Source organism: Bidens hawaiensis, unplaced genomic scaffold (assembly GCF_021521415.1).
Source record: "Bidens hawaiensis isolate Kalapana, Puna unplaced genomic scaffold, B.hawaiensis_p1.1 tig00032380_1, whole genome shotgun sequence".
NCBI classification, from domain to species: Eukaryota; Viridiplantae; Streptophyta; class Magnoliopsida; order Asterales; family Asteraceae; genus Bidens; species Bidens hawaiensis.
The window spans coordinates 112,586-129,473 of NW_027495506.1; the positions used below are offsets into that span (position 1 = coordinate 112,586).

At 35.5% G+C, this 16,888-nt stretch overlaps 2 protein-coding genes across 2 annotated transcripts; one reads left to right on the plus strand and one right to left on the minus strand.

The window, feature by feature from the left end:
• The first annotated feature begins 9,725 nt into the window (after nucleotides 1–9,725).
• Nucleotides 9,726–11,400, plus strand: LOC143583387 (phosphatidylinositol 4-kinase gamma 8-like). The gene has a single exon (XM_077065703.1). It carries the CDS (start codon nucleotides 9,881–9,883, stop codon nucleotides 11,396–11,398), a length of 1,518 nt encoding a protein of 505 aa, XP_076921818.1. The 5' UTR covers nucleotides 9,726–9,880; the 3' UTR covers nucleotides 11,399–11,400.
• A 298-nt stretch (nucleotides 11,401–11,698) lies between these two features.
• LOC143583389 (uncharacterized) lies at nucleotides 11,699–13,454 on the minus strand (the record flags this gene model as incomplete). The annotated part of the gene is made up of 3 exons (XM_077065704.1): nucleotides 11,699–11,976; nucleotides 12,772–12,919; nucleotides 13,068–13,454. Coding segments are annotated over 3 exons (759 nt in total), but the record flags the coding sequence as incomplete, so codon positions are not given.
• Nucleotides 13,455–16,888: the final 3,434 nt, after the last annotated feature.

Sequence of the window (16,888 nt, forward strand, 5' to 3'; positions counted from 1 at the left end):
ACAACCTACATTTCCCACATCCCACACTACCAAGACCAACCCTTTACCTCATTTTCCTACGATTACCTCTTCACTAACTCAGCCACCATCCCTATCACCGACGCCACCATGGTTTCACCTTGACCATCATTCCATTTATCTGCATAATAATTATGAATCAAGCAGTAACATAAAAATCTAGCTATATAAAACTGAAAAAGAAAAAAATTATAGTTACATAAAACTAAAAAAACACGTATAAGTCTCAAACAATAACTTAGATGGATAGTAATAAACATCCACAATAATGAGCCTTTGTAATATTTGAAAATTCCAAAAACAACAATTTTATGAACAAAGAAAGATTTATTTACCAGATCGGCTTGATCGTCCATTGCCTGTCGCGGCGACCGTTGTCGTGGTCGATCGATTAGGGTTTTCCGGCCTTAGGAGCCGAAGCCTTAACAACCACCGCCACCTAGGGTTATGGAATGTAACCCGGCAACAATAGCCGGTGGCTACGGAAGTCGCCCCACCCAACCACTGCCACAACCACACCAACGCTACCTGAAATTGAACCCAGTAACAGTAGGTGAAGTAGAAACAATTTCTTGTGCCAGACGGAGAGGGAAAGAGAGAGTTGTAGAAGAAGACGGTGGATTATGGAGATGAGATAAAGGTGATGTCAAAGATGACAGCTATGTGTGAAGTTGGATAGACACGTAGCAAGAAGTAGAATTACAACTCAACACACAAAGCATAAAAAACTCTTTAAGCATAACGTACAACACAACCATGCACAAACCTCCCTCAAATGGATCTATAATAATATATATAAACGAAAACATAAAAATTCTACGTGTCGCGATGTGGTCGCTTCCCATTTTTTTTGATTTACTTGGTTTTTAAATGGAGGATTCTCATGCATTTGACCCGAATTCACGGGTATGGGTCTTATCAAACCCATATATTTCTTAAACGGGTTATAACATCTCATTAAATTAAAAACTAATCTCATCAAATATTTGATACAAAAATCCTATAAAGTAGGAATATAATAAAAATTAATATCTGATTTATTTAAAAAAAGATATATGTTATTTAATTAAAAAACCAATTTTATAGTAAAAAATAAACATGTCTTGAGTCCCATCAAACTCATATATTTTTTAAACCAGGTTATAACATCTCATTTATTTGTGAAGCAATTTAATATCAAACCATAAGTATATTATTAACTTTCATACAATAAAAAAATAAAAATTCAAAAAATAGATAAATATTAAAAAATAATATAAAACGACCCCCGTAATATACGGGATAAAAACTAGTATATATATAAATTAGTACACAACTTGACCGTAACATCAACTATAGAAGCTTGAAAATCTTGTTCCCAAACTTTCAGTCTGACAAGTTTTGGTCAAAATTACCAACTTACAAATCAAATAATTAAACATATTATCGGTGTTTTCATTCACACATACTTGTAGCCAACTAATGTAGTCCATTGAGTTACAAACCACTATAGTGCAGTGGTATACTTTATAAATGAAAGTGTTTATTAGCGGTATTAAGAAATTAGACAAAACTTTATCTTTTAAATGAGTTGTGAGTTTAAGTCTTGTCGTCGTAAAAAAAAGTGTAATCTAGCCGAATAGTTTGAGAGTTTTTTTCATCAAACCAAAGTTGTATATTACCCTAATAACTATCGGTTACCGAATTTTTATGTAATATTTTTAACTTTAAAAAGAACACCACCAAATTAATATAAACAGTTTTGGGAAAAGTTAACGTATAAATTAAATTAACGTGCTAACTGTGATAATCGAGTAGTGTAATTATATTTACAAATAGTGTAATTATGTAATTACACTACTTGATTCTCATAGTTAACATGTTAATTTAATGCGATAGTTCCTAAATAGCCTCTTTATAGAAAGAGATTCTAAGTTTGTCCCTCTTAATTAAAGTGTTCAGTTTTGTCCCTTTCGTATCTCATCGTCGGACGACGATGTGTTAAAAATACCGCCGATGAGTTAGTAAACCAATCAGATAACGACGCGTGGGGGTGGAATACACATGGTTGACGATGCGTTAAGTGTTAATTTATGGTTGACGATTCGTTAAGTCTTAATTTACAGTTGACGATGCGTTATACTTAACGCATCGTCAACCATAAATTAAAAGATAACACATCTTTGACCATGTATTTGGAGGCCTATAACATCGTTGACCATGTGCTTGGAGGCCTAACAAATCGTTGACTTGTGTTAGCTAACTCGTCGGCGGGATTACCTAACGCATCGTTGACGATGCATTGGAAGAGTGACAAATTTGAAAAAAAAAACGATTTTGAGGAGATATATTTAAAATCTCTCATTATTAAAAACTACTCCATCCGTCCCATTATAAGTGTCTATGTTTGAAAAACACAAAGTTTAAGATGGGTTGAATGATTACTTTTTTTTTGTTTACCAAATGACAATAATGCCCTTAGAAATTAGGTTCATCAATATTGTTTACTAATGTTAGTTGTGTGTGTTTAAGGGTAAATTTGGAAATTGTCTAATAAATTTTAAAAGTAAACACTTGTATTGAGACAAATAAAAAAGGAAATGTGGACAATTATAATGAGACGAAGAAAATATTAATTTCTTTTTCAAATTTAATTTGTATTTAAACTATAAAAATATGGTTACTTGATAACACTAAACACATAAAAAAATAAAAAATAAAGAAAACCGTTAAAACCACCATCACTTATTACTTTACTTGACACACACCTCTACTCTTTCATCCCCAATCCCAAACCCTAATTAAAATCCATATCCGCTGCAGCTATGGACGCTCTAAGTAACACCAGCACCAGTAATGGCGGAGGTGATTAACATTCAATTACTACTACCGGTATGGGCAAGGTGGAAGACGATCCCTTACCGACAACCCTCACTCATCCACAATCACAATCAACTGCTGCTGGTAATGCAGCAAACAATTGTTATAGAATAATTCGGTTTAAATGCGTGTTTGTTTTGGCTCTCGGACTCTCCGTCTTGCTCTCTGCTGTCTTCTGGCTGCCTCCGTTTGTTCGTCACGGGTATCTAGATCGTGATTCTCGTTATAAAGGTTACACAATTTAATTTTGTTTTTGATTTTATTTTTATTTGATTTGGCATTGCTTTGATGATGCAGATCCCTATTTGACTGTAATCTAGGGTTGATTTTTTTGATGTTATGTTAAGTTAGGTTAGGTTATCTTAAATTTAAATTGATGGTGATATATTGTGCCACCTGTGTTGTTATATGCTTGGATTAGGTAATTTGTTGTGGGAGGAAATATAGGTACAATCTGCATACACAGACATTCTAGAGCCATGTCTTCTTATCGGTAGCGTATTATTTGGACTTTCTTATATGAAAATTCTAAATTAAGTTTCATAATTAATTTCTTGTTTTATTTTTATATTTTTAATGATTGATAAAATATTCAATCTATTTGATCTCTTTTATGACAGTATTTAGAATTTTTAGTAGATTTATATTAGTAATGACAATGACATGAATAGTTGATTTTGTACTATGCATAATGCACTTAAATACATCAAAATATTAATGTATGATTTCTTTTTATAAACATCTATACATTGTTATTTGCAGTTTTCACAATAAGTGTTAAGTTACTGAAATTCTACATTAAATATAATGTATTATCTGTTATGTAATTGATCAAATCAGTTTTGTCTGGTAAGTAAAAGCATTATCTGTTATAAAAATTTTCGGGGTTTTTTTAATAGAATTATTCTTGTTTTATGGTATTTTTATATTTTCTATAACATTTATCCATAATATAAAATAATAACTGAATAGTAATTTATTCATGATTTATTGTATTTTTATATTTTCTATAACAGTTATCCATATTATAAAATAATATTATCTAACTTTGAGGCCATAAATCTTTAAGAACCTCAAGCATGGGGCTTACTTTCCTTAAGTTTGAGCCACCCATGCTTCTTATAAAAACTCTCCACCCCTATGAAAAATAAATTAATGTGACAATAGTTATTCGTTAATCTTTCTCTTTTGTGGCAAATTCTCGACCCAATTTTATTTGGTTGGTCGTTGTTACTTGTAGTTCAAAGAGCCATGTGGTTTTGGTTTTAGTTGGGCACATGATGTTTCATTTGTTTGACACCAAGCATCTTATGGCCACAGGCCATTGTTGAGCAAAATTGAGGAATAGAGATGTTTAGTACTTTAGTAGCTTATTTCATGACTTGTGTAAGTTATTATGTGGGTAGAATACTTGCTTTTTAAACTAGTTTAGTGAATCACACTGACACGTGATCTTATAACATCGAATTGCCTGCTGATGTGGTGCCATGAGTGTCACTTAAATTCCAAATTTTTTTCGTCGCACCAGTAAGTTTTAGAGGGTGTTTAACACGCGAGGTTACAATTTTTAGGTTTTACTATTTGAGAATCTTCAACTTAATTCAACAACCGGCTAGAATTTAAATTCAAAGTTTCAAACAATAAAAACCGATCTGAATTATATTCAAATTCAGATGTGAATTTGAATATTCAAATTCTGTTTAACTAAACAACTCGAGATACAAATAGATTTAAGATTTTTTAAACAATTCAAATAGAAATTAGAGGTTAGAACCAGTATATACAATCATGAATCAATATCAAATGTGAATCATACTGTTACAATATAATATACAATACCAAATCACATGATCATAAATTCGTAACAGTATCATATCATTCTAAAATGTTGAGTACAAAATGTAGAGTACTCAAATTGTTCAAACTTTATATAATCAAATACCAAATGTATAATTTATAACGTAGTACATAATTAACATTTTTTTACATTTACACCCTATTCTATAGAAACGTATATCAAACGTCCATACTCCATAATACTACACTTTTTTTAGAAAACATTTTATAATTCTTTTAGAAAACATATTATAATTGTGTTTGTGTTTTATACATAATTGTTTTAAAAAATCCCATGTAATTTGAGAAATTGGTAGCACGTTCCCAAAACCTCCAGAAATTGCGTGATAACCATCCAGAGTTTGCAGAATGGCTCTCAACTTCTCTGAGGCCATACACACATTCCTCTGTCTTTTTTTGAGTGAAACACAATCTTCATATGCTTTATATAACATTGTGACAAATACAGAACCTTATAGCTATCACCAAGGCCCGGAAAGTGAAATATGTGAAATAGTACAAAATGGTGGCACGAAACAATTAAGTGGCTTGTGTAGAAACAATTTTGTAAAATTACCCTAAGTGAGTCTACATTGCTTGTTTTGGAATATGAGGGGAGCATGAATTTTTAATCTCATGTCATTTGGTATATCGGCTTGAAACAAACAAATAATTATTAATTACGTGTATATAATCACATCCTCCAAATTCTTCTTTCAACCCATGTCAACAGTAACTTTTTATGATCAACAGAATACTGAACAATTCATAGGTGTAAAGTTCATCACTAAGAGAAATTTGATTGCTTTTCTGATAATCCTGATGTTCTTTAATGCTTTGTTTCATGTCATTATTTCATCACCTAGTCTGCAGTAACTCATGCTCCATCTTGTGGTCTAAAAGTCGACTAAAGTTTCATCAAACAATTTTGGGTTTTTTTGCTTTCCAGGTCATGATATAGTAGCAACTTTTATGATTCAGAAACCATTGTCTTTACTGCAAGATGATTTTCCACAACTCGAGGGTGACATATTTGATGAAATACGAGTTCCCACTACTAAGGCATGTCTCTCTCTCTCTCTCTCACACACACACACACACACAGAGTCGGTCTTTCTCTCTCAACTCACTTATTATATCACACTTGTTTCTTCTTCAGGTTGTAATTTTAAAAGCAGAAAGAAATGACCATTCAAATACAACCAAGGTTATTTTTGGCGTTGATCCCGATGAATACAGTTCAAAAATTTCAACATATGCTAGAAGCCTAGTTAGAGATTCCTTTGCCTCTCTTATTCTAAAACAACCACCTCTACACTTGACCGAGTCTCTGTTTGGGGAACCATCTTCTTTTGAGGTATTTAAATTTGTTGGAGGAATAACCGTTACACCTGATCAGACTGCATATCCACTGCAAAATGTTCAAATTAAGTTCAACTTTACATTAAACTTCTCCATTCAACAAATTCTAGACCATTTTGGTGAGTTGACAAGCCAGCTCCGGTCAGGCCTACATCTCAGTCCATATGAGGTAATAACAATAAATTTAAAAGAAATACAAATATAGAATAATTTACTCAGTTTATTGTTATATGATGCAGAATTTACATGTAAGTTTGACAAATTCAAAAGGTTCAACAGTGGCTCCTCAAACAACTGTGCAGTCATCGGTTGTTTTGGTGTTCGGGACTCCATCAACGGCTAGGTCAAAACAATTGGCTCAAACCATTAAGGGTTCACCAACAAAGAACCTGGGCCTAAACAACACTCAATTTGGGCGGGTCAAGCAAATTAGTCTTTCATCTTATTTAAATGGTTCTAGTGGTGGCAGCAGTGGTCCGACACCTTCTCCAGCTCCACCACCTCGTCCTCCACATCCTCCCCACCACCATCACCACCACCACCACCACCAGCATGATAAGTCACTGGCGCCTGCAAAACCACCTTCACCATCAAAACATTCCCCTGCACCTCATAACATTCACAATGCAAAGCCGCCAGATTGTCGCTCTGTCTACAATAGGAAGAAGAATCATATTAGGCATCCTCCTCATTTACCTCCTGTTTCTCAGCCAGTTCCTTCACCACACGTCCCACCTCAACGACCTCCATCGCAACCACCATCACCATCACCGACACCACTGCCACCGCCACCTGTAACAGAAATGATCCCTGCATCAGGCCCATTGCCGAATGTAGTTTTTGCCCGCCCTCACCCCCCTTCAAAAAGTGATTCTGATGCAGACCCTCCTGACATGTCACCGTCAGGTTCATTTTTGCAACCTTCATGTAAGTTAATGTGCAAAATACTTATGTTTAACAAAAAGAATGTGCAACATACTTATTTTTAACTTTTAATAACGGTTTTGCGCATGCCATTGTTTAATAGTGATGTGTTTTTATGCTTGGCAGCGGCATGTGGAGGAAGTGTGACTTTGGTTTTGGCTTTGAGGGCGATTATAACTTTTGTAGTTGTCATCATATTGCAGCAAGAATGAAAAGTGTTGGGCAGCAGTTGATGTCTTGTATAACTGAAACGATGATGTTGGATAAGTGAGGAAGCGATGCAAAAAGATGAGCATGCCCTCACAGTCCTACTTCTAAGTGGATATATAATTGTCGTTGGTTGTTGTAATTGTAAATATTTGAATTACAAGTCGAGATTGGCAACACGTTTTCCGGTCAAAGTCACAAAGTGACAGGCCCTTGTTTTGTGTATGATAATCCTCTTTACCAACGCCAAGCAAAGACAACCAGCCGCGTTTTATCCTTAATGTTCTCTGCTAGCTGGAAGGAGTCACAACCCCAGCACTTGTTTTACAAATCTGTCCACTTCTCTAGTTCATGTTGTAGTTAAAAGAAATGTGTCCTTCCTCTTATTTGTATTAATTGTGGTCTCATGGCCAGAAATTAAGTTATGTAAAATGATAACAGTATTATATGCTTAACCTATTATCGAAAAATAAACGAAACCTCAAATTTGTCCACAGGTACTCTTGTTTTTAAATCAAGTATGTAAGTGACAAGTGAAGAATAGATATAATTGCAACTCATTATTGGATACACCTGAAAGCATTAAAGTGTGGTTGCCAGTGATATGCAATAGAATCAAACATGTATTCCATACGAGACGTTTGGTCCATTAAAAATTATAAGTTTGCAGAGCAGGAGCAAAACCACGATGCAAAGAGGAATCCACAACCCACGGCCATGTAAAAACAACTTTAGAGTTGATGCCAAAGAAGTAGCGACGTGTTGTACTTAAAACATCTTTGAACGATCTAAAATTTTACTGTTTATGGGATAAAATGATACCATTTTGGTTGCGAGTAGCAACAACGCCTGTAAAATAGTGAAGGGTGGCTAATTGATTATGACTACGTTAAACGTTTGTTTGGTTAGCAAAAATTATATTCTAATGTTTAAGAAGAATACGGGATCACATATTTCATAAATTTCTCTCAAAATCGATTCTAATTAAGTTGTTTTTTACTAAAGGAATACAATATGCATATCAATTATGGAGTTATAGAAGACAAAATTGTGTAAATATGTTCACAATAATCTTGATGAGAAACATGTCTATCCAGAAAGATATGATGGTTGGATTGGAAGCATATACATGCTACCTTTCATTATAGCCTTGGCTTCATTTATCGAACTTGAGCTCATAGTTGTCAATAGCGAATAGCGGTCAATAGAGACATTCTGCCTATACGCTACGTAGTGATAGCGATGAAATAGCGCTCGCTATCTCATGTCTAGCGATTAGGTGGTAGAATTTTTTTTTTAAAAATAATTAGGATTTTCATTCATTAAATCAAGTTTTTAAGGTAGAGTTGATATTACAAAAACTGCCCGAGAGACGGTGATGATCTAAGAAATAGGGAACCTGGTAGAGTTTGATAGATAAAAATACGCTACATAGCGCGCCATAGCAATTAGTGCTATCTTCGCTATTGACAACTATTAAAGCATAGACAATCCAGTTTGAGGTCAACACATAGTGTCACAGACTGACAGACACCACACTACAAAACAAACGTCTATCACCGACTTTCAGTTCCGTAAAAACATCATCGGGTGATACTCCGCTAGAAATTAGATTGTGGGTAATGTTATTGTTATAGTTTAACTAGCGAATTAGTGATGAACTAATCACCTAGGCATCAAGGACGAAATGTACAATAAGATTATCGATGGTAATTATAATTTACTCTTTCCTATTTTTCTTGGGAAGTTGGGATTACTTATAGATACCCCGTTAATGATACTCCTTTTTCTAGTAGTGACATGTAGCTTGTGCGTCAACTACAACTAGTAACGATACATCACCCGATAAATTACTAGCGAGGGTCAAATGACACAACCCTTGTAATAAATGTTTGAGTGCACGTACGTCAACATGTATAAAGCCTTACAATTATTTTCATAATAACACCCTCCATCCATGCATCCTATATTTTATAAAACACCCAAATGCACTCCCTGATTTGTAGGAGAAGGCCAATCAATCTCTTTAAAAAGGAGATGCAGGAAGGAGAGAGAAGAAGGGGTGTGGGGGATTGGATTGGATTCGTTCTTTCTTCTTCGTCTTCTACATTTTTTAAATATTATTATTATTATTATAATTATAATTATAATTCTATCTATCAGCCTTCGTATATTTGTTCTTTGTGACGAATTTCATATTTCTCTCTCGCGCTCTCCTTTTTGCCGATTCGCTCCCTGAATGCCTCACCAGTGTTCAGGGTCTCCTCTCGTCTCTTCTTTTATCATCATTTTTATAAACACCAATTAATTGCATGCATTAATTAACATTCCAGATATTGTTTGCTTGCAGTTTATTGTGGCGATCTTCCAACGGAGGAGCGAGGGAATTTACGATGGTGGTCGGAGATTAGCGGCCTCTATCTTGCATTTGACATACATACATACATATATATGCAGCAGCATTATGCCAACCCCAAGTAAGAAACATGTTTGCATTATGCAGCATTTGACATATATATCTGTCTTTCCCATGAATAATAATAAGAAGAGACATGTTTTGTTTGGTAATTGATAGGCATGCATGTGATGGCTAATCTCCTATGGAAAGACGAACCCTCTGAAAGATTTTCTTAAACCCCTTTAATTGTTGCAGCCATTCTTATAACCAACCAGGATGGCTGTAGTCATTGACCGCCCTCATCAAACGTTCAAGCCCCTTGCCCGAATGCCCAAATGCCGCCTCCAGTCTTACTCTCATTTGCATGATTTCACCCAAACCATTACATATATCCACAAAAGCTATTCCACCCCATGCCTTTCTGTAACCACCAAAGACGTCGAATCACCCAACCCGCGTATCGAAATCGTCTGCGGTCGTAAGGCTCCGAAGGTTCACGTGCTTGTAGCCGAGGTTGCCATTGCGTTAGCATCCGGGGTCAAACCCACGCCTGTGCCAACCGGCCTTGGCGGGGCCTACTATTTGCAATCAAGAAAAGGTAACACTATTGCGGTTGTTAAGCCGGCTGATGAAGAACCAATGGCGTTTAATAATCCTAAAGGTTTTGCCGGCCGGATGTTGGGCCAGCCTGGGATGAAACGATCCATCCGGGTAGGTGAAACGGGCCTACGGGAACTGGCGGCTTATTTGCTTGACCATGGTGGTTTTGCAGGTGTTCCTCCCTCAGCACTTGTTAAAATATGTCATGTCAAGTTTAATGTTAATAAAAACAATACAGGATTGGCTACTGACCCGCCTTTTAAAATCACATCGATACAACGATATGTAGAGCATGAAACAGATGCCGGAGATTTGGGCCCGTCGGGCTTCTCGGTTAGTTCGGTTCACCGTATCGGTATACTTGACGCTCGGCTCCTTAATCTTGACAGACACGCGGGTAACATGCTTGTGAAAAATATTCATGGTAGCTATGTCGCTGGGATGGCTGAACTTGTCCCGATTGATCACGGGTTTTGTTTGCCCGAGTCGTTAGACGACCCGTATTTTGAATGGCTACATTGGCCCCAAGCTTCGGTGCCATTTTCAGAAACAGAAACTGATTATATCTCAAATCTTGATCCGTTTAAAGACGCTGAACTTTTGAGAACCGAGCTTCCATTGATTAGAGAATCCTCCGTGCGTGTTTTCATAGTTTGTACCCTTTTCTTGAAAGGAGCTACTGCTGCTGGGCTTTCTCTTGCTGACATAGGTCAAATGATGACTCGGGATTTTATCGGAGGTGAAGAAAGTTGGAGTATTTTGGAAAATATTTGTGTAAACACAAAGAATAACATGGATATGGACATAACAAGGGACAGAAAGGATGAAAGTAAAGAATTTGATGAAATGTTTGCATTTGTTAAGGAGTTTGCGGACGGGCTGAACCCGAACCAGAACGAGGGTGTTTCAATACATTCAGCAACTGACAAACTACAAAAAAGGAGTAAGTTAAGTGATGCACGTTTGGCCCGATTAGTACAAAAATGTGATGTTAAAGACGGTTGTGGTCCAGCCGGGACACCAATACTAAGAAACAATCATGAGACAGGTGTGTGTGTTTCGTTCGAGGAAATGAAGGAAGATGAATGGTCATTGTTCTTGGAATATTTCAAGGAGCTTTTACCAATGGCTTTTGAGGAGAAAAAGAGCACAAACTTGTTGAAACAGAGGCTAGGAAATTCTTGTGAATTCTGAAGAGAAAGTTGATTTCGTGAACAAAAACAGGTACTAATTGCTGTACATTATACATGGCCAAAACTACTACTATATTGTTGTAGACTGTAAATAATTTATATGTCGAAAAAGCGAAGGGCCAATCTGCCATCCTTTCCATATACCCTATAGGTTGATTTGCCTTCTTTATATTAATTAACGCTATATAGAACTCAGATAGGTGCATAGGTAGCGTGTTGTAGGTGTATAGATATGTTTAATGTTTATTATACTGAACTGGATGTAATAGATGCTTTTTTATTTTGTTTTCTATGGTACAAAAATGATACGAAAGAAATGAATTTATCATATTATTATTCATATATGTACTTAAATCTATACATCTAGCTCCATAAGGTGTTCTTGAGAAGCATAAAGAATCGGAAGCTTTACCCTAGGTTGGTGAGCGCTGGTAACAGATCTGTCAGGGCAAAACACTATGAACAAGCTTGCAGATTCATCCATTTCTAACCAGTACAGATGTTGACCAGCACCATAACCACCAAGAAGCTTGTATGATGTCTCTGACTGATCCATAGCTACACACATATCATCATTACCTAATCGGCTCAACATGAACCACAAAACAAGTATCAGTTTGCTTACTAAATGCTTAATCTGCTGCACATTGTAAATTAGGTTAAAACATGAACCACAAAACAAGTATCAATATGTTTAATAACCGCTTAATCAACTTCATACTGTAAACTAGGTATCAACATGATCCACAAAACAAGTATCAATCTATTTAATAACCGCTGTAAATTAGGTATCAACATGAACCACAAAACAAGTATCTATCTGTTTTATAACCGCTTAATCTGCTGCACATTGTAAGTTAGGTTAAAAGTTAAAACATGAACCACAAAACAAGTATCAATCTGTTTAATAACCACTTAATCAACTGCATACTGTAAACTAGGTATCAACATGATCCACAAAACAAGTATCAATCTATTTAATAATCGCTTAATCAGCTGCATACTGTAAATTAGGTATCAACATGAACCACAAAACAAGTACCTATCTGTTTAATCACCGCTAAATCTACTGCATATTGTAAATTAACTTAAAACATAAACCACAAAACAAGTATCAATCTGCTTGCTAACCGCTTAATCTACTGCATATTGTAAATTTCTTTAAAACATGAACCACAAAACAAGTATCAATCTGCTCACTAAATACTTTAACTACTGCATATTGTAAACTAGCTTAAAACATGAACCACAAAACAAATTTCAATATGCTTACTATACGCTCAATCTGCTCACCAAATGCAAATTAGTTTAAAACATGAACCACAAAACAAGTATCAGCTGCATAATGTAAATTAGGTGAAAACATGAACTCACAGGCAGCAAATTCTAGTTGAGTCTGGTAAATGAACTCCAAAACCGCAGACACATCTCTCTCGAACCGATGAAAAGGTCCATTCTCAAAATTCAACTTCCGTAGCTTACATAATCCTTCTCCAATCTCCATCATCGCACCTTTATGATTCTATTATTAACAGCATTAATCAAATTAACAAACAATTACTTAAATTGAGTCCAGAAATTGAAGTAATAATCCATTGGAATAATAATAATAATAATAATAATAATAATAATAATAACAACAACAACAACATATATAACAACGTACGTACCTGATTGAATAGATGATGAAAACCTACAGCGCACTGTAAGATCCCGTGGACCAGAGACCGGGTCGGATCTTCAGAATCATTCCAAATAGCTTCTAGAAGGTCATGGCAACCGTGGTAATCTCTGCCGTTAAATAACGCCACTGCCTCCGTGAACTTATTACTACCACTGCCGTTAAGTAACACGTCATCCTTCTTCTTCTTGTTCTTCGATGGAACGTCGACCAGGTGGAAAACGATAAGATGCAACCGGCTTGAAATGATTGGATGATGACGTGGACGATAACCGATGATTGTTGTTGTATGATGAGAAATGGCGGGAGATGGAGGGTAGTTTGGGAAATAATAATAATAATGAGTAGGGGGTTTTGACGAGTGGGAGTGAGCAAATCGTCATGGTTATGGTTATGGTTATGGTTATGGTTATGGTTATGGTTATGGTTATGGTTATGGTTTGGTTTGAGACTTTGAGTTGTATTTTGTTTTGTTTGTTGCTTATTTGTTTGATCTACTCCTCCTACTACTTAGTCATGTGGCTGAGGAGGCTATAGAAAGGTGGAAGTTTTGTGGATTTGTAGATTTAGTGTGCAACCAGAAATTTTAAATTGAAATTTTAAATTGGAGGGTCTAAATAAAAAAAAATAAAATAATAATAATAATAATAATAATTAAATCTTTCGGTATTTTACTTTAATTTTTGTTTTAGGGTATTAAGACCAACTTTATTGCCAACGTAAGGTCGGGTTTTCAACTAAAATTTAAAAAAAATTGAAAAACCTTTTAAATTCACAACTCGGTCGTGCAACCAACCAAGGTCACGACCCAATTCCTTGCTACATGACACGTTATTAGCTTGGTATTTATTTTCTTTTTTTGTTTTTCTTATAAACAATTAATTTCACACATATTTTGATTTTTGTATAATAACTCATGTTAATTAACCTAATAGAAATTGAAAACACGATCCTGTATAGTCTCTTATGAACATTTTAATATAAGTTTTATTATAAACGGAGTACTTTTTAACATATGTATTTTTCTAATATGAGTTTGTAAAATTTTGTTCTATAAATGATATTGTTTAAAAAACGACTATTTTTTATTATTTATAATAACTTTTAAAGAGTAAATTAAAACGTAAGTAAGCTATATGTAATAAAAAAAAATTGGTTTAGATTGGGTTATGAATGAAAGTGAAAAGTTGAGTTAGATTGGATTGTTTAGGTGGAAGAGAGAAATTAGTCTTTTAAATAAAAGTTGGGTTGAGTTAGGTTGTAAATAAGTTCATCTAAAAGATAATTTATTTTATTAATGAAAAAGTATTTAATTCAAAATTCTTTTAATCTATATCTATATCTATAATATACACATGGTTGTAAAAATCAAGCCTAGGCGTCGAGTACTCAACGAGTAATCCCCGCCTAGGCCGAGTTCTCAGTGAGCCATCCTCGAGTACTCTCTGAAGAAGGAAGGGTACTCACCGACTAAATCCGAGTACTTCGAACTCCCCGGCCGCCTAAGGTCCGCCTAACGACTTTTGCAACCTTGACTATACATAAAACATGAGTGAAGGACTTCTTAAATTTTAAGAGGTACAATTACTATTGCATAATACAATCACTAATGCATAAAATTTTGAAAATTTAAGGGCAATATAGTATTTTTGACATCATGTAAGGTTAAGAATGTTTACTTTATAAAATAGTTATAAAAATGATCCTTCAACTTCAATACAACTTTGTTAATTTGTAAAGCAGTTATACATAAACCCCTATCTTTACTCATTTAATTGACAAATTCATTTAATTTTTTTTATTTCTTCAATATATTTTAACATATTGTGTTTTAAACAAAAAGGAACTTATCATTGCAATATGCTTATTTTTGTTGAGGTTTCAGTGTAAATTTTGTTTTATTTTCAGGCGTTGATTATAATGTAAAAGTCAATTAAGCATAAGAGTACAATTCCAATATGCAATTATGAACCTAAAATATAATTACAAATATAACCCTCACGCGATGCCAGCTTCTTCAAGTCCATGCCATGTGCCTCCCCTCAAGCGATCTTCCTCATTCTACTCACCTGCGTGCATACTAAAAGTCAGCTACGCTGAGTGAGTTCTAGTTAATCATACAACATACAATATGTTCTCAAACTTGCACACGAGCCCAAATGTGTGTACGTTATTCATACCTTGCTTTACAAACATAACTATCCATACTACTTAAAGAGCCTTCCGCCCTATAACCTCACAGATATTATAAGGGTCTGGTCCCCAACATCACAGATATTATAAGGGTCTGGTCCCTACCATCACAGATATTATAATGGTCTGGTCCCTATCCTCACAGATATTATTAGAGTCTGGTCCCTATCCTCACAGATATTATTGGGGTCTGGTCCCCTTTAATTCATGCTACTAAAACATACATGTCCTTTACATATTTTCCTTGACAATACGTGCAATCTCCGAAGAGCGTTCACGTACCGTCAACATATCATACTTACTTTGTACTTATTCATTCATAAATCATTTATGCATCACATATATTCATACATACATCATTCATACATCATATATATCATTCATAACTTTGACTACCACCTGACGGTATATGCAATATCCGAAGATCGTTCACACACCGTCAATCATTCATTATTCATACATCATACTAAGCATACACTTACCAATTAAGGTAAGTGTATTAACTATCACATCGAGTATGCACACAGCCCCGAAAATATAACAAGGAAGTGGGGCTAGAAACTCACCTGAACTCGATTACGTTCACCGTTAATTGTTATTCCTTTCCTTAGCTGTGCTCGACTAACTGTATAACAATTACACGTATCAATTAACTATCACTACTCACATCGCGTTTCTAGTTTAGTTATAACCTGCAATGAACGGGGGTCCGGGGGCAACGCCCCTGGCAGCGGGGTCTAGGGGCGGCAGCCCCTAGCAGGGTCCAAGGGACAGAGCCCCTGGCTGGGGTCAAGCTGCCAGGTCAGCTTGGAAAAATTATATTTCCATTAACCGTCTTATCACATTTTTCATTAGAATTTTGAATCATTAATTAATTTGCTATCTTAAACGTTCACGGGCTTCTTTGTAATTAAATCATTCTTCTTTAAGTCCAGGGACTGTTCTGTCATTAAGTTAAACTTCTAGTTCGTTACATTATTCTTAACGAATTGGTTTATCATAACGAACTGGTCCTTTGTAGCGAATTGAACCCTTTAACGAACTGGTTATTAGACGAATTGGACCCTTAACGAATCAGTCCATATAGTGAACCAGTCCATGTAGCGAATTGAAACCTTCTAATTCATTATTCCTTTTAACGAATGGTCATAGCGAATTGGAATCTAGTTCGTTATCTCAAGCTTAGCGAACTTGAACGCGAACCGAGTCTAGTTCGTTCGGTTAACTTTAACGAACTGCTTGGCGAATCACTCCTAATTCGTTAACTTCCCGCTAAAGAATCACCTCTAATTCGTTAACTTCCCGTTAACGAAGAACATTCTCTGACATCCTTAACCTCGTATTAACTTTTCCAGCGCCGCCGCCGGAAAACCGCGGATTCGCCGGAAAAATGAATTTTGACTCGTTTTTCACCGTTTTTCGTCCCGTTTGATCCAGATCTGAGCTAGGGTGACCCCTAAGCTCATCCTAGGTTCGGTTTATACCAAATTCCACCCGAATCTCGTGACTTAAACGTTTTAACGGTGTCGGCTCGTCGTTTCGTGACCATATCTAACGGGTATAAGCTCATACAACAACATACTATCATTACCTTGGATCGGGATCGGTTTTCCTTGG

Excerpts from the sequence above, each read along its gene's own strand:
- LOC143583387 (XM_077065703.1), top strand. The coding sequence starts at position 9,881 with ATGGCTGTAGTCATTGACCGCCCTCATCAAACGTTCAAGCCCCTTGCC.